The 19124-nt window shown below is 40.0% G+C and overlaps 1 protein-coding gene across 1 annotated transcript; it reads left to right on the top strand.

Moving 5' to 3' along the window:
- Nucleotides 1–1423: 1423 nt before the first annotated feature.
- On the top strand, nt 1424–3019 carry LOC128353125 (chemerin-like receptor 1). Its single transcript, XM_053313811.1, has 2 exons — nt 1424–1463; nt 1998–3019. The coding sequence occupies exons 1-2, from the start codon at nt 1424–1426 to the stop codon at nt 3017–3019; spliced, it is 1062 nt and encodes a 353-aa protein (XP_053169786.1).
- The last annotated feature ends 16105 nt before the right edge of the window (nt 3020–19124 follow it).

The raw sequence follows: 19124 nt of genomic DNA, 5'->3' as shown, positions 1-19124 counted from the left end.
GATTTTAATGTTTATGTTAAAGTGTCTACTCATGACAAGTAAGATGTCACCCTGACTATCCTGTTAATTTTGTTTAACCTTCCACCTTCATAAAGCATTTGGTTACATCACAGCCCCAGATCTGCTCTGCTTCAGCCTGGACCCAGGTCTAATCAGCTAGAAGCACCAAAAACACCTCTGTGGGTATACTGTGAGTTTAGCATGTAAATATGAAGCACTTTGTGTAATTATGAATGTAAAACATTTAAAGCTTTCTATGTATCATCATAAAATAACTTTAAGACATCAGATAATGGTTTGCCTGTAATTCAGTTGATAAAAAATATCAGTTGTATGTTTGTTTTATGTTTGTAAGATTTGATGCAGCTTATTTATGTTTACTGAATTTCTGTCACAAAACATTGATCTTCAATAATTGAGCTTTACATATTTCAATATAGTAAATAAAAACATTGATAAACTGTTGATGAGCTGTTCTCTTCCTCTTTCTTTAAGGCCACAAACATGAGTACACACTACTCACCATACAGGATATCACATGTGCAGTATATGCTTGACTGCTTGTTTGTGAATCGAACCAATCTCAGATGATATCAGAGCCCACATTAAAAAAACGTAACAAAAATCTTTGACGCACATATTAATCCTTATCTACCCTACAAATCTTGTAGGTTCACACGATCTTGTTCCACATAAGTACTTTGCATGCTTTCCTCAGTTTGCAACTTGCAAGGTTGTTATCACAGAAGCACTGACTACCTTGGTGTGCATTCTGAATTAGACACTATTAAGCATTAGAAGATGATATAATAAAGCCCATATAAATGTAGTCTTTGCAACTTCCCCAATTCTCCGTTTCAGTCATGTTACTCAACAACTAACTTCTCACTTTTTGCTGACATACATGCACATACAAATGCAGAAGCACATGTAAAGAGTAACCAATGAGTCACCAATGTTGTTGCCAATATGGCACTGCCATATTTATTATGCTGCTTTGCAGTCATTGCAAATTGCAAATTCATAGAACACAGTTGGAAATATTTCCAAACACAGTCATAAGCCCCATTTCTGGAGGCGGGACCTTAACAGGAAGTCCTCTCACTCACTCCTCTCAGCTGTTGTGTCTCCAGCAGAGTAGCACCTAGATAGGACCATTTCAAGGATTTTCACAGATGAAACATGTTATGTGCATTAGAGAAATTGGTGAACAATGAACTGATCTACTAATAAGTATTGCGTGTGTATCCAAAGTGCGATTCGGATCACTTCTAAAGAATCACTGATTAGAATCTAATTGGTCATGAATGTCGCAATGCTATTGCAGCAGTGCTGTTTCATTGGAAGTTGAATGCACTGAGAAGGAGGAGCTATCAGTGATAGATATTTAGTAAAGGCAGTACAAGATATAGATCATCTTAGTATGAAGAAGGACTCTCGCTGCAGCAGAACAATGAACACTGGTAAGATATTTCAAACATGTATTACCTCTCTCTGCAATAGCATGAAGTTAATCTGGCATTAATTCTTGCTTAACTCATTTTAAAATGGTATGCATAAACCTTCATTACAGTCAGGCATGTAATCCATAGTATTATCTCATCAAGAAAATTGACTGAAATAAGTGAGAAAGTCAACTTGCAAGTGAATATTAAGTATTCTGTGACTCCCAGTCTAATCTACTACTGTGCAGTGGAGAAAAGAAAATAATCATTTGAAAATACAGTACTAAAAACTACAAAAAGTATGCAGTTAATGAAATCTGATTAATTGCGTTGTGTGGTTAACCCCAACCGGTTGAGGCAGATGGCTGCCCACTTTGAGCCTGTTTCTGTCTGAGGTTTCTTCCCGTTAAAAGTGCCTTGAGATTACTTCTGTTGGGATTTGGTGCTATATAAAGATTAATTGATTGATTAAATTAAAATGTATTTTTCTCACTACATGTTGCAGCATGGGCCGAGGTTGACTTTAATTACCATTTCTTCTTTGTTTTTTAGATAACATCACTGCATCTGAACCATTTTTGGATGATGGGATTAGAAGTGAAGTGCGAACAGCCTATCTGGTCATCTACTGTGTGATCATCGTGGTTGGGATGGTGGGCAACGGTCTAGTCATCTACGTGACAGGCTTCAGGATGAAGAGAACAGTCCACTCAATTTGGTTTCTCAACTTGGCCCTGGCTGACTTCCTTTTTACAGCCTTCCTGATTTTTTTAACAGTTTCTCTCTCTCAAGACTTCCACTGGCCATTTGGACTTTTCATGTGCAAGCTCAACAACTTTGTGAGTGTACTCAATATGTTTGCCAGTGTATTTTTTCTGATGGCCATAAGTCTGGATCGTTGCCTGTGCACCTGTGCAGTGGTATGGGCACGAAACAATCGCACTGTTGGCAAAGCTCAACTCGTAAGTGTTGTTATCTGGTTGATAGCTATGATCTGCAGCATCCCTAATGCCACTTTTCGCAAACTTGGGGAGGAAAATGGGAAGACTTCCTGTTTTTATACAAAGGACAAGACACTGTGGTTGTTCCTTCTTATTTTTCGGTTTATTACGGCCTTCCTCATCCCATTCCTGGTAATAACAGCATCTTATGTGACCATAAGTGTTCGTACAAGGCGCCAGCAAAGTGAAAGGAAACAGAGATCTCGTCGAATCATTCTCTCTGTCATTCTTGCATTCTTCTTGTGCTGGTTGCCCTATCAGGTTTATAGGTTTGTAGAGTTCAGTACTCCTGATAACCCACAACTGAAAGTCATTATTAAACATGGATATCCTCTGACTACGTGTCTAGCTTTTCTGAACAGCTGCCTGAACCCCATTCTCTATGTTTTCATGTGTGATGAATTCCAGAAGAAGCTTAAGCAGTCTATATTCCTCGTCTTTGAGAGCGCTCTGGCAGAGGACAGAGACACTTCTCAGAAGTATGACTCTGCTGTACCTGTGCAGAGTAGTAGCACAGGCACTTCCTTTATCTTGAAAGAAAGCAGAGTTGACGCAACTGGGGAGAGACACTGAGCACTGAATAAGAAAAGTGGAGCGCAAGTGGAAACTGACTCAGACAGTACATCTGCTCACAGTAAAAAAGAACAAAAAAAGAATATTATGCCTACAGTATGTGTGATTTTAATGTTTATGTTGAAGTGTAAGATGTCACCCTGACTATCCTGTTAATTTTGTTTAACCTTCCACCTTCATAAAGCATTTGGTTACATCACAATTCAGTCAATTCACAATAATTCAGTTGATAAAAAATATCAGTTGTATGTTTGTTTTATGTTTGTAAGATTTGATGCAGCTTATTTATGTTTACTGAATTTCTGTTACAAAACATTGATCTTCAATAATTGAGCTTTACATATTTCAATATAGTGAATAAATACATTGGTAAACTGTTGATGAGCTGTTCTCTTCCTCTTCATTTGACCCAACAAACATGAGTACACACTACTCACCATACAGGATATCACATGTGCAGTATATGCTTGACTGCTTGTTTGTGAATCGAACCACTCTCAGATGATATCAGAGCCCACATTAAAAAAAACGCCCATATTAATCCTTATCTACCCTACAAATCTTGTAGGTTAACATTATCTCGTTTCACATAAGTACTTTGCATGCTTTCCTCAGTTTGCAACTTGCAAGGTTGTTATCACAGAAGCACTGACTACCTTGGTGTGCATTCTGAATTAGACACTATTAAACATTAGAAGATGACATAATAAAGGCCTTATAAATGTAGTCTTTGCAACTTCCCCAATTCTCCGTTTCAGTCTTGTTACTCAACAACTAACTTCTCACTTTTTGCTGACATACATGCACATACAAATGCAGAAGCACATGTAAAGAGTAACCAATGAGTCACCAATGTTGTTGCCAATATGGCACTGACATATTTATTATGCTGCTTTGCAGTCATTGCAAATTGCAAATTTACTATCCGTAGGACAGACTTGGACATAGTTCCAAACCACAGACATAAGCCCCGTTTCTGGAGGCGGGACATTTACAGGAAGTCCTCTCACTCGCTCCTCTCAGCTGTTGAACTGAACTGAACTGAACTGCTGCTTGGAAGCCAATAGTTTCGAATCCAGGCAGCGCCATCTTGAAAATTTCAGGTGCATGCTGGGAAAAATAAAAACACGGATTCTACTTATATGGGCATGAGGCGGAGCCATGGGCGAAGCAGGGAGGTTGCTATGGTTGCGAGGGCTGGATCTCGAGGACATTGGTTAATCAACCTGTCAATCAGGACGTAGCCACGCCCTAATGCATACCCTGCTTTATCGTCAAATATAAAATCAGGGAGGCCAAAATGTCCCAAATGAACATCATACTGCATTGAAGAAGGCTTTGAACTAGCGATTGAGACCATAAACACATTTTGAAAACGTTTACTGAGGTTAGAAATCAAGTGAGAAGTTGGTGAATTCTCCATTGACTTGTATAGAGACGGTCGCCCCCTGGTGGCCTTTTGATAGAATGCAGCTCTAAGTTACTTCCACGTTGGCCTCATTTCAGACAACCGGAGCTCCCCGCCTGCTCCGAACCAGCATGATGGAAAAGGGGTAAAGGACACCTTACAAAGGAACATATAACACAACAACAGTACATCAAACAATATAAATCAGGTAACATTTAGTGCAAAGAATAAATATGAATGTTAGAGGTGTTCTTTTCCCCAGTGAGTGCTTGTGTGGTGGCTTGTTCAGCAACAGTAAAACGTGTTCATGTTTGTCAAGTTGGATAAGAAGGAGACTTTAGCAGGAAAGCTAATGTGGATTATTGTTCAGAGTCTGTGGCTCTTTTGTTGTGTTGCAGGATGATATCAGGCTCAGTGGGACATCTGCTCTGCCTTTGCTAGAACGCTATGTTATCACTTTATGCAATGATTTGCAGAAGATTGAAGGTTTTATTTGCTGTATCAACTCCAGCTACATAAGTGAATGATGGAGTGGTGTTTGAAATAATGTAAAACACCCTCAAAGGAGAACACAGGACAAGTGATTTAAAGAGCAGATTTGTTGCTGTAGCAGACAAAAGGTAATTTAATTTCAGCAGAACTTCACATGGCCTAAGGAAAATAACTTTCTGACTTCACTGCAGGGCCAAACCATTCTGGTGGAGGGCCATTGGCCTCACAAGATGCTGTTTTCAACTCAGCAAATTAGATATCATGACCTACATCAGACGGAAAGAAATCTGTTTGTGCGAGGTGAAGATGGTAAACAAGCACATTCAAAAAACATCGCCACACACTCTCTGTTGACTCTAGAGGTGTTTCAGCCTTCACCAGCAGCGGCCTTCAAACTCTACTAATAAAACCCACAGGACCTGGTCTCTTTATGTGTGTTTACTGTACATCAGTGTGTGTGTGTGTGTGTGTGTTGTGTTCATAGTTACGGGTATTGCACACAAAAAGACTACTATTTATTTCCCCCGCAGGAATCATGAAAACTTCATCTCAGCGGCTTCACCCTGAGCTTTTGTTCACATGAGTTTGAGTGGGAGACAAGTGTGTGTGTGTGTGTGTGTGTGTGTGTGATTGTTTGTGTCTATGTTTAGCCTGCAATTTTTATGACCAGTTGTCCCAGTTACCGTGGCAACCCTCCGAGACAAGCGGTCAGGTATAATTGAATCAGAGTCTCTGTTATTTCTCTCTGCTGATTGTTTTCTTTCCTTTTTATTCATCTATCTGAACAGCACTACAGGCCCAACGCAGTTTAGGATCACTTCAATAAATAGTTAAAGTTAAACTGATTTTCCTCAATTTTCCATTAGTATTGATCACTTCACACCTAAAAACACCCAAAAAGTAAAAGAAAATATTAAAATTCCATCGATTTTCCACCACCAAACATCTGCATAGGCACATCTGACATTCAGAAGGTTATAAATACAATTACTGAACAATTACCTTCTCATTCAGAGACCCATTTCTTTAAGCAGCAGGTGAAGGACAAATCAGTGCAGGCGGGTGAGAGCAGCGCTACTGTCATGCTTGTAGAAGTTATAACTTTTGACAGTTTTAATGAATATGTTAGTCTGCCAGTGGCTCCACTCCAGCATACTGTAATTTGTCAGCGACTGCCCGTCCATCCATCTCTCCATCCATCTATGTTAATTCAGGTTATAGTAGCAGCAGGTCCGGTAACATAGACGTCATAATATATATTCATTATTTTTTAATTAACCCTCCTGTTGTCCTCGAGGAAGGAAGGAAATATGGAAGGGAGGAAGGACGACGGAAGGAAGGTAGGAGGGAGGGAGTAAAGAAGGAACGATGGAGGGAGGAAAGAAGGAATGAAGGACAGAGGAAAGAAGGAAGGAAGGTAAGGGGGAGGGAAGGAAAGATGGAAGGGAGAAAGAAGGAAGGAAAGGATGAAGGAATGAAGGAAGGGAAAGAAGGAGGAAAGGAAGGAAGGTAGGAGGGAGGGAGTAAAGAACGAACTATGGAGGGAGGAAGGAAAAAAGAAGGACAGAGGAAAGAAGGAAGGTAGGGGGGAGGGAAGGAAAGGAGGGAGGAAGGGGGATGGAGGAAGGAAAGAAGGAAGGGAGGAAGGAAAGGAAGGTAGGTAGGAGGGAGGGAGTGGGTAAAGAAGGAACGATGGAGGGAGGGAGAAAGGAAAAGAGCAAGGGAGGAAGGAAGGAAATAAGGACAGAGGAAAGGAGGAAGGACAGACAGAAGGAAGGAAAGAGAGAAGGGAGGAAGGAAGGAAAGAAGGAACAGTCAAAACAGACGGGGTCAATTTGACCCGGGAGGACGACAGGAAGGTTAAAACTATAAGATCTAGATTTTATCAGCTCATAAACAAGCTAACATGGCATGGACCACAAATATCATACAATACAAACTGAAACACAACATGAATTACTTACAAGAAAATTTGATGTAATCTAAACAAGGGAAAATTCAACTTTCATCAGGTTGAGAGATATTTTTGTTAAAGGGCCAAAGGCTGTGTGCTATTTGCTATTTGACACTTATTTATAGTATTGAATTGTCACTGTTTTAAACAAAAAAGCAAACAGAGATCTGAAGTCATTACATCACTTTCTGTTTAGCTTCTGTAACTCTATGCAATCTCTCATTCAGCGTTTATCTCATGTTGTCTGGCTGCTATTAGAAGTCAAAACTGTCATGATTTTAGTAGAGTTATGAGTTCCAGCTCCCATTAGAGAACTACGCTTTATAATTAACTCAAGCCTTGGCAAGCTTGATAACGAGCTACTAGTTAGAATCAGGTGTGTTAGAGTGAGGAGAAACCTAAGACATGCGGGGCAGCAGCTCACAGACTTGTCTCCTCTGTTGAGTTGTGACATTTAGCCCACAAACATGGAGGGTTTATAGGAATGGTATAGAAAGGGCTGATCCTGAAGGTGAAGCTCTCAATTTACCAGTCAGTCTATGTCCCAACCCTCACCTACAGTCACAAGCTTTGGGTAGTGACTAAAAGAATGACATCACAGATACAAGAGGCCGAAATGAATTCCCTCCTGAGAGAGTCAGGGCTCAGCATTAGAGAGAGAGTTAGGAGTTCGGACATTCGGGAGTAGAGTCGCTGCTCCTTCGCATTGAAAGGAGCCAGATGAGGTGGTTTGGGCATCTGGTTAAGGCCCATTTATGCTCAAAGTTAAATACGGATACAGACGGAGCCTTCTGTTCGTGCTCTGCGTTCATTTCGTCCGTATTTCTGCACGTTTCCATAAAGCTTACAGATACGGACCAAACGGAGCAGTACCACCGGAAACCATGGGAGGGGCAGTGTTGCTGTCACTACTCCATACCTAGCTCTAGTGCAAGGATGTCAGACATGAGGCCTGTGGCCCACCAAGGGGTCCAATGTCCATCTTTCTTTCCTGTCTTCTTTTCCTTCCTTCCTAAATACGGATACGGACCAAACGGAGCAGTACCACTGGAAACCATGGGGGGGCAGTGTTGCTGTCACTACTCGATACGTAGCTCTAGTGAGACACGAAGAAGAAATAACAATGCCGAAACTTTTTGAGGAAAGGTTGTGCAAGTTGGTTAGAAACTTTAAACATATCGTTTTTGTCTTTTATGCAAGAGGAACATTATCAATATCTCCTCCACAGTCGCCATGTTTGGTTTTGAGTTTTTTGTTGTTTCATAAACGTTTGACTCTGCGCTGCCCCCTGGTGGACGTATTGGTTAACATCCATGCCAACGTAAAGGACGCATGGAAGTATGTGAGCAGTGACGGTAACATCGTTTGAAACGGACGTCCGTTGAGCATAAATGGGCCCTTAGGATCCTCCTCCACATCCACGCTGAGGGGTTTTATATCTCTCCTGGTCTGGGAACACCTTCGGAACCTGCAGGAGGAGCTGATGAGTTTGGTTGGAGAGAAGGAGGTCTGGGTTTCATTGCTCAGCATAATGAAACCATGACCCAACCCTAGATAAGTGGCAGACAATGGAAATGGATGTTTGCTAAAGGTTGCTAACAACATGAATATTGAATAAACAATTGTTGTATACTAACACACGAGACCACAGGACAAATCATGACAACACATGGGGGGCGTGACGGTATCTCACTAAGGACAAACTTAGGATATCAATACAGAGCAACAATGATATTAGATTGATTGTTCAAAAAAAACTACCATTCCTTATCTAAACATATTAAAGTGAGACATAATGTACTGAGGTCTGTTTGAATCCTGTGATTTCTGTTTCTTCATGCTACAAATAGTTGACTAGTTTTATGCGTGTTGGACATAAAGGTCACACAATGCAAAACTTGAGTGTTTTAAGGTCTATGAATATCAGTGAAACACCAAATCTATCAACAGATCAATCATAATCCAGGAAACACAGAACTTGAAATGCGTTGTTGTGTGGTTTTATAAAAAAAAAACCCAGCTGGTGTTCACGGACACAATCAATAATGTATATCTGCCTCCTGCACTGTGTGTGTGTGTGTGTGTGTGTGTGTGTTGTTAATTAGCCTGTGGGTAAAAGTTAAAGCCCCTGTATCCAAGTTGCCTTTAAGAAAACTTTAATTAATGAGAGAGAGAGAGTTTAAATGAATCCAATCAGGAATTCATCAGATCTTATCAATACTGATTCATTAATTGTGTCTTCTAAACAAAACCCTCATCAGTTTTATTTAAAGCTTCCATCCGTTTTTCTAGCGGTTTATTTTCGAGCCTTTTCAGTGTGAAAATATTCTGCAGCAGTTTCACAAAGTTCACAAGTCCTTAAAGTCCAAATCAGGCCGAATTTGGACTTTTTCACAACATGAACAACACTGATGCTTTTCTTAGAGTTCTCCTGTAAGTTTGTTTTTATAACTTATTTCTTGTTGAATGTTTTTTGTTTCCTGCCCATGAACTTCAGAACCACACATACAAGCGATTCCTCTGTCAGCAGCAACACATTATTTATCTGTGCCTTACAAAACTGTCATAAATCCCTGCTGTATAAATAACACCGCTAAGGTTGAGTTTGGGTTAGGGTTTAGGGACAGATAGTAGTTGCATTAAAATGACTTCTTCCTTAAAGCATCTCCAATTCTCCAAAGCTGATTATATGTCAGTGATGTGTTCAATAGTTGTTTGTGATGATGCAGGTTTATGTTTAGAGGAAGGTCATAAATTAAATACATGAAATAACACAAATATATATGAAGAACATAAAAGTAAAATCTAAAAAGACAGTCACAATACAATAGATAATGACAAATAGTATCTTTAAGATTAAAATACTAGACAGAGTAAAGGCCCATTTATGCTCAACGGACGTCCTTTTCAAATGATGTTACCGTCACTGCTCACATACTTCCATGCGTCCTTTACGTTGGCATGGATGTTAACCAATACATCCACCAGGGGGCAGCGCAGAGTCAAAAACAAACATGGCGACTGTGGAGGAGATATTGATAATGTTCCTCTTGCATAAAAGACAAAAACCATATGTTTAAAGTTTCTAACCAACTCACACAACCTTTCCTCAAAAAGTTCCTCCATTGTTATTTCTTCTTCGTATCTCACTAGAGCTACGTATCGAGTAGTGACAGCAACACTGCCCCACCATGGTTTCCGGTGGTACTGCTCCGTTTGGTCCGTATCTGTAAGCTTTATGGAAACGTGCAGAAATACGGACGAAATGAATGCAGAGCAGGGACAGAAGGCTCCGTCTGTATCCGTATCTGTATTTAAGGTTGAGCATAAATGGGCGTTAAGCATCTTTAAAAGAGTAAGACTCTAGATCTGTCCAACATTTTCGAGATATTTCACAGTCAAAAAATAGGTGAGAACTTTTTTATATTGTGTTTACAAAACGTAGAAGAAATATCAATTAGTCAATTATTATGATCAATTATCATTAAGTAAGTATTGAGTATATAAGACAATAAGACAACAGCCAGGGTGTATTTTATATTAAATGTATAAATGTACTTCTGTAGCCTTGTTTGGTAAGAGCTATAAGCCTTTATCAAGCTTATGCTGTCAATTCAAGAGCCTGTTTCAGTCGGGATCAACATGGTTTTGCATGTTGAGCTGCACACACAAACACACACACACACACACACACACACACAGGCTAACATGCTAATAGCCTCAGAAAGCTGTCTGAAGTTGGACTTGTTTGTCCTGTTATTTCAACATGCATCCCAAATTTGTCACAGAGTTAATTGTGGGGTTCACTCCAGCCCTCCAGACATTTGGAAGTATTTTGACTGAATAAACAGAAGAAATGTGTAGAGCAAGCTATGTGACATTAAACGTGATGTTCAGATGCTTTCCTTGTTGATAAAATGTGGAAGCAGAGTGTCTTTCCTCCAGAAGCAGACGTCGTTCTGAGATCCACTCTCCACAAAAACACCAACAACTCACTTTGTGCTGCATATTTTCATCGTGGCCCTTTGTTTTAATTACAGTTTTAGTTCTTTTTAAAATGGTTTTGTTCAGTCATGGAGTAACAGGTAAACTCAGCAGGGTTTTAATTCATGAAAGTGTGAAAACCTGATCAATGACATCTCAAGAATATGTGTTCAATATTATTCAAAAACTGTTTTAATTATATTAACCTCTCATACTGTTGTTAGGACTGTCTGCAGCGGCACTCTCCAAGGTGCTGACCCCCCAGCTACTCTCATTTAAACAATTAATTCAATTTGATAAATATTATGACTAACCAATATGACATGTATTTTTTCATATATTGATGTAATACTTTCTGGGGTTTTTTGTGTGCCCACCTATTAAAATATTGATAATGCACTCTTAAAATAACTGAATTATGAGCCAGTGTTCATTTCAGCCCCTATTCTTACTTTACATTTTTTCCCGCTTGTAATTAATTTAATGCAAGTGCTTGAATATTGAAGTTATTTAAATTGCCCACCCCTGAAGATCAACAGTGTGACTGGAGCAGAGCTAGTTCTGGTCATTTTACTGCATCAGTCAGACATGAAATCAGATGAAAACACTTTAATGTGTCGTTCCTCTTTACATCTAATTCTATTGCCGTATTAAATGTAATTTCAGTGAGATATTAAACTACTATTTCACATTCATGCTCCTCCACCTCTGCTTTCTCCATCACTTCCCCTCACGGTCGTTCCCCTCCCTCCCTCCATCTGTCTCTTTCCGGCTAAATGCCAGCTGAAATGAATATGTTAATTCAGCGAGCTGCTGGCTCGTAGCTCCGTGATCAATGAGGCTCCTGGCTGTTGGTTCAGTTTCAGCTCAGGATCTATAGGGAGCCGGATCATTAAAGTACCAGGGGAACCAAGCTTGAGCTGCTTGATGAAAAATTATATCACTCATTATGTAACGCAAAGGTAATATTATCATATTTATCTCAATTTAAATAACTTTTACATTTGTCTTCTGCTCAGTCGCCTAAAACCAGGATCAGTTAGTTTCCTGTCAGCAGTCAGGAAACCAGGAATTTCCAATAACATGAAGTGAGGAGTAAAAAGCACGCAGCAAGGAAATAAAGGAGGTAGGGATCAATATTTGATGTTTCTGTTGTCATTCTTACTGAAGGGGCCTCAAAAGTTTGGAGAAAATACTTTCAAGCAAACAAAGTCACTTTTTCTTCAGTTTTTCATCAAACAAGATAGAAAACTTCATCCAGGGAATGAACTGAGCCGGAGCAGAGGCACCCACTGTTTCTAGGAAACCAAAGACAAAATTGGCCACACCATTACACACAAGCACAAAAAAAAGAAAAGAACAGTGTTTCATTGTCTTCACTGTGAGATGAATGGAGAGGCGTAAGGAGAGACATGCTAAGATACAAAATACACTGAGGAGTTTTGTCAGCTTTACTCACATTTAATGATCCCTTTCAAAAATACTGTCAAAATGTTTTTAACTGAATTGTTAATGGACTGGCTCAGGAGCATATTGGGACTCATCCCTCTTGAAGCAACAAGCTATTGGTTGAAAAACAATTTTTCAATATCTGGAATCCTTTGTTGAACTATATTGGGGACGATGGGGCCCATGCCCTTCGGAGGGGCTTGACTGGTTTGGCATGGTCTAAAATAATTGGGCACAATCATTCTTAGTTGGTCATGATTTAGTCACTATACTTATTGACTCCTGATGCAATATTTTGTATTATTATATTTATTCATTTTTTAAATTTTCTTTAAACATGTATTTATTTATTTACTTATTTTTTAAATATTTTAATTTATTTTATTATTATTATTATTATTATTATTTATTTATTTATTTTATTTTATTTATTTTTTCCTTCTAATTTATTCTTGGTTATTGGTATGTTTTAATGTATTGGTGTCTATCAATCTTAAAATCAATAAAAAATAAGTGAGAAAAAATTGTTAATGGAGATAGGTATTCGTCAGTCTGTGGAGGCTGTGGAGTAGTGCTCTGGATGGTGATTCTGGTGTCAGGTGTGGCTCAACAGACCAATACAGGTGGAATGTGATACTAGTCAGTCTGTCTAGCTCTGAGCCTTTCTTCTGAGTCTCTTTGCGTTGGATGGTGGGCAAACATCTCTTCAAACTCGGCGAGGCCTTTACTGCACCATCTGTATCCAAGGTGTTCGATCTGAGACTGCATCTTCCCATGTGTTCAGGTCAATGCTCAAGGCCTTCAAATCTCTCTTGAAGATAGTCTTTGTAGCACAGATGGGGTTTATCCTGTGGGACGTTTTCCTTGTTCTACTTATCCATAGACGACATCCTTGGGGATCTGGCCAACATTCATTTGCAGTACATGCCTCTCCGTTTCAGCAGGGTGTATATATTCTCTCCAAGATGGTTTTATTTGGCACTTTGAGATACCAGGTGCTGTTCAGGATGCAGCATATGGAAAACATTCAGCTTTCATTCCTGTCAGGCATGCAGGATCCAGGACTTAGTGATGTACAGGACGGTGCTCACAACACAAGCTTTGTAGACCTGGATGTTGGTGTGCTCCATCAGCTAGCTATTGGTTTATACTCTCTTTGGCAGCCTGGACATGGTGGTAGCTGTATGCCAATATGATCATTTAGCTTAGTGTCAAGAGAGAGGGAGGCTGTGTTCGAAACCGCATACTACATACTTCTATGCTACATACTTCTATACCATATACTTCTATACTACATACTAAACGGCCAGATAGTAAGAAGACTGTTTACACTGTAGTAAACTACACGGTAACCCACAATGCATTTCGTTCCTAATTTTAGCTCTTCCTTCATTTTAGCTCTAACTCTGTAATTATACCACTTTATGCACATCTCTAACCAAATATAAAATCAGGGAGGCCAACATTTCACAAATGAACATCATACTGCATTGAAGAAGGCTTTAAACCTGCGATTGAGACCATAAACACATTTTGAAAACGTTTACTGAGGTTAGAAATCAAGTGAGAAGTTGGTGAATTCTCCATTGACTTGTATAGAGACGGTCGCCCCCTGGTGGCCTTTTGATAGAATGCAGTTCTAAGTTACTTCCTGGTTGGCTTCATTTCAGAGGACCAGAACTCCCCAGCTGGTTGCATCTTGGGTAATGTGAGTGTGAGTAGCAGCGTTGCATCTTGGGTAATGTGAGTGTGAGTAGTCAGCTCTTGATGCATACTCTGCATTTCTGGAGAATCTAGTAAACCATCCAGGAACTTCTCACATACTCTAAATCACTACACAGTTAAACACACTACATACTTCACATGACGTCAGAGTTAGTACGAATAGTAGTTAAACCAGGTACACAAAGTCATGGTGGAGAGTCTACATCCTGTCTCATGACCTGAGTTTTCTTCAGTGTCATGCAAGCCTCGCTGAAGCAGTTCATGAGCTGCTGTAGGTCTTCAGCTGAGTGGGTGAGGAAGAGGAAGTCCTGCAGTTCAGCTGAAATGCCTGCTCCTTTTTGTCTCAGCTGGCTGGGTGGGCGTGTCGGTGTAGGTGTTTGATTGACAGCAGCTGGCGGGTTACCAGTGTTACGCCAAACATGCATATTCGTATTTTGATTGTTGAAAGAAAGAGGCGGTATTGAACAGGAACAGGAGAAATAGAAGACAACACGGAGGTAGGAAAGGAAAAGAAGAGATGAATTAAATGAGAAAGCACTTAACGACAGACGGACTTGGCAGGAAGAGAAAGGATGAGGTAGAGAAAGACAAGACAAGACAAGTCAGTGGAAATGCAAAAGAGCCGAGGAGAACATGTAAAGACAGGAAGAATACCAAGAAAATATAGATGGAGAGAGTCGGACAACGTGATTATTACAACCCTGTAAAGTGTTTTGCTCAGGAGAAACAGGAAGTTAGTGTTTGTGTGTGTGAGAGAGAGAGTGAGACAGTTTTTTCTCGTTGCCAAAGGTCGCTGGATCAACAGCCCGTCTGCCGCTCTGATAACACACTCTAAATTAGACTGCAGTGTGTGTGTGTGATTGGAGGACAGTGATTTATGAAGGCAAAGTTTATCGTCATTACATTGAAGGATGAATATTCTCAAAACTCTCCTTCCTCTTCCTCCTTCACCTCTTAACTCCTTCTTCTGATTTTTCTTTCATTCCGCCTCTCATTCTTCTCCTCCTCTCTTTCTTCATCTCCCTCCATCATACAGTTGGAGCTGTTTAACAGCAGCTGAAGGATTGAACCTCCTCTCTGCTGGAATAAAGTAAAAACCAGTCAATAGGACGTTAATGGAAACCAGACCAAAATTTATGACTTTAATTTGACCAAACGGGGTCAAGTCTGTGTGTGTGTGTGTGTGTGTGTGTGTGTGTGTGTGTGTGTGTGTTCTTTTCAGCTTACTGATATTAAAGTGCAGTCAAAATCATAAATTAACAAACACACACACACACACACATCTGTCTGCCTTTCTGTGTGTTTAAAGAAGCAGGAAATGAATCAGGCCTCAAACAGAAGTAGATATAAGACTGATGGTTAACGGTTATTTTTTCCAATTAACTTGGTAAAAACTGAAAATAAACAGAAAATGCCCATTACAAATTCACACAGACTAAATTGTCATCTTTGTTGCTGATTTTGTCTCAGTGATAGTTAAAATTAAAATCCCATTCAGAAAGACTTGACTTTACTGGGGAAGGGGAATATGGTCATTCAGCAGGACAAATATGTAGTTTACATTACAACAGGCAATTTTAATGGGGTCTTGCTCTACTGATGGTTTTATTTTTTTCTGCTGCCATGTTGGTTCTCAAATAGGCCAATATGTTGGTGTTAGCATGTTCTATCTAGCAGATTAGCAAAAACAGTAGTACTAGTAGAAGGAATAAAATGGCAGGTGAACTTTAAATTGCAAGGATGTAGCTCCAGATAGCATTTAAATGACCAGCGAGTTGGTTAAAACACAGCAGGTCATTTGGACTGACCAGCATATATATATTAAACTCTCCCCACCTGCTCTGGACAATTACCTCTAGTCTGAATAAAGCTAATGCTCACTGTAAAGAAAACCACTGTTAGATAGTATTGGACAATAATGACGGCCTTGGAGGACAAAGCAGGATCATCAAAGTTCACAAAGACCACAAATGTCTGCACCGAATTGCACACCAATCCATCCACCAGTCAAGATAATTAATACATAACCACAAAATGTGAACCCCATGGTGACACTAGATGAAAAGACAGGGGATCACCAACGTTTGTAACCAATCATTAATGTCTGTGCCAAATTTATTACCAATCCATCCAATACTTGTTAGGAATGACTGACATCGCCTTCCCTCGAGCCACACTGTTAGCGTGTCCACAAGAATGCTCAAAGACATTCAGAAAAACAAACTCTACAGCAACTCTCAGCCTGGAGGAGGGTTGACAGTTTTTTGATACATTGCCTAAAGTAAACTGAAGGTCTATATTTTGAGGATTAAATTGTCAGTCAGTCCCTCTGCCCTCTGAAATCTTTGTTAAAGTAGCAAAGAGCAGCTGTTATAATGGAATAAAGCAATAAAAACCAGAATCATAGATAGAAAAAAAGATATTGGGGAAATTCGCACACCAGCCAACTTTGTACCATACTGGATAATGAGATCTGGAGGGAGGAAGTTTGGAACCCAATTAAAACTTGAAAGCATACTTCCAATACACCAGTACTCCACCATATCTTTACATGGCAAATAATTGTTTGCTGACATCCGGTGAGGCTCAACGCCATTTATTAAGAGTTTTCTCCATTAACATGCCACATAGCATTACATTAATCAGCTGTGATGTTTGGAAACTCAACAGGAAATAATTATTGGAAATGCATGATTTTGAAAGTATAAAAGTTATGCTGACCTCAGAGTGGAAGGACTTTCATGCTTCGTTCCTCTACGTCAAACTCAGATGTTCAAAATGTGGAAAGTCCACACACTACAGCAGTTGGTAAACAAAAAGTAGTTTGAGAGTAATGAGGAGTTATTACAAAAGCTAAAACATGGCAGCATGTTCTGGGGAGTGACTGGTATAGTGAGTGTAAGCACAGTAATTATTTGGCTTAAACATGAAACATCACTGCTGGTATGTATTTTTTTATATATATATACTGTATGGGACAGCAGCTATTCTTTCCACAAACAGTATGTTGCACATCAGTTTCCAGTTTTTGTGCTGTGGCTGTTGCACTAATCGGGTGCATTCAGGCACAGCATAGGAATAATCTGTATCGTCCACGGTGGATGTGCAGTGCTGATCTGGATTCAGGAGGCTTTAGTGTTTAATTTCAGCTGATTCACAGCTGAATAGAGAAACTATCCATCAGAGGCTTACCAGGAAATGTCTTTTTTTTTAATGTTTATCTTGCTGACTGTGGTGTGTAGAGCTCCAGATACATTTATACTTCGACAATGAGCTTTTTTCCCTTGCACACTGTGACAGTTACAACACTGCAGAAGTAACTTTGATATCAGCTGATAAGAGAGGGAGTCAGTGTATGAAAAACAGCTACTTTTCTGCAGCTTTGGTGTTGAGATTTAAGGCAGTAGAATATTCTGTCATTGGTCAAATTCCTGCTCTGATACTTCTGGGGATTCAGGACTGAAACTGTGTATATTCATATGTTTTCTTTTGCTCTGATTTATAAAGCTGGGCATACGCATTGTTCTGTTTTATAAATCTCAGTCGTTGTGGAACTAGGTGCAGACTTATTTCACCTCCAACAGTTAGCCATAAATTAATGAAGACATGCCCTTTATCAGCTGTTTGAAGCATCCTTATAAATAAGAATTAAAGAAAGATTATTTTTAACATATTTTTGTATTATGCAGGCATAGTGGAGAGAGGCAGAAAGGATGGGCATAGAGAGAGGGGATGACATGCAGAAAAAGGGTCTTGGACATTACATGATATGTGCACTAAGTGGTGAACCATTGGGGCACAGCTGGACCATATTGGAGGGTTTTAATGTTGGAAAGTATGTTTATGGTCACAGCAGGCAGCCATATTTGACAACTTAAAAAAACAAACAATACCTGTGACTAATATTTTTAAGCAACTTTACAGGCAAACAAACTCAAAGTTGCTTATAATAGTTGGCAACGTGTCCAAGTTACAACCTAAAATGTCTAAACTGCTCACAACCCAAAGACATTTACTTCATATTTCTCTTTTGGATTTTGCTGTGGCAATGCATGTCCATGATTTTTAACACCCCTTGAGTTTTCCTTGTTTCCTGTCAGTGTCTGTCTTTGTCCCCTCCCCTGTTTGTCTTTGTTTCCCATTGGCAGAGGCGAGGCCCAATGGTGGAGGTTTAGCACACCTGATGCTCATCACAATCATCAGCTGCAGTATAAAGACCCGGTTCATCCTTCCACCCTCTGCCAGATAGTAATGCTTGGCTGCACCTCTAGTGGTTTCTTGTGTTTCACGAGCAAGGGACACACCACCAATGAGATATGTTTGACAGATTTATTGACAAGCTTGAATGAATGAATTGTGTGTTCTTGATGCAGTGTGGGGAGGTCGGATAAAGGATCCACCGCAGCGACGAGCCCCTAGGAACCTATGAGAAAGGACAGAAGAACAGAAGAAAGAGGGCGGGGTGGGGCAGGGGGTTAGGTCTATTTTATATAGGAGCTGGAAGGGGTGTAATTGGCGTGTGTTCCCGCTTCTGAAACTGCGCTTATCAAGCTTCGATTTTTGCCTTGTGAAGATTTCCTCTGGTGTAACCGCTCTCTCCTGTTCCCTACAGTCTCGCCTACTCCACCTGCTGCTGCCCTGCCTCTGTCCACTGGATCCAGCTCCCTGTGCACCCACCTTCCCTGGAAACCTTACTCAAGACCCAGCCACTGCTCCCTCACTGCCCCCACTTACTTTATCATTAAACCTTGCCTCTGAGTCTACCCTTGTGTGTGTTTGCTGGTCTCTGTGGTCCTATTGTTCCCGGTGTGACAATTTTAGCTGTGCAGAGCCTTTGAAGGAACATTAAGGGAGGGGTGTATTTGTTTGGGTGTTTAGTTCAACTATCATTAACCTTTCTCCAGATTGACTTGTCTGCAAAACCAGTTTACAGTCAGTTTACACCAATGTGACTAGACAAGACGGTGGATCATCTCTATAGCAACAACTCTACTCTCCATACTTCTGTTTTAACTGATAGCTTTTCAGGCTTTTTTTTGTAGCTGGATATAATTTATAGCATCTTAAAATATGAATGAGGATCATAGGGAGTT

The sequence above is a fragment of the Scomber japonicus genome, chromosome 23 (genome assembly GCF_027409825.1).
Source record: "Scomber japonicus isolate fScoJap1 chromosome 23, fScoJap1.pri, whole genome shotgun sequence".
NCBI lineage: Eukaryota > Metazoa > Chordata > Actinopteri > Scombriformes > Scombridae > Scomber > Scomber japonicus.
Note: the sequence above shows the minus strand (reverse complement) of the source record. Positions and strands in the feature narration are given on the sequence as shown.

What these genes read in the sequence shown, in the direction of transcription:
- LOC128353125 (XM_053313811.1), top strand. Translation starts at nt 1,424, where the DNA reads ATGAAGAAGGACTCTCGCTGCAGCAGAACAATGAACACTG. An exon ending in CAGCAGAACAATGAACACTG is followed by an intron (nt 1,464 to 1,997) that starts GTAAGATATTTC and finishes TTTGTTTTTTAG; the next exon opens with ATAACATCACTGCATCTGAA.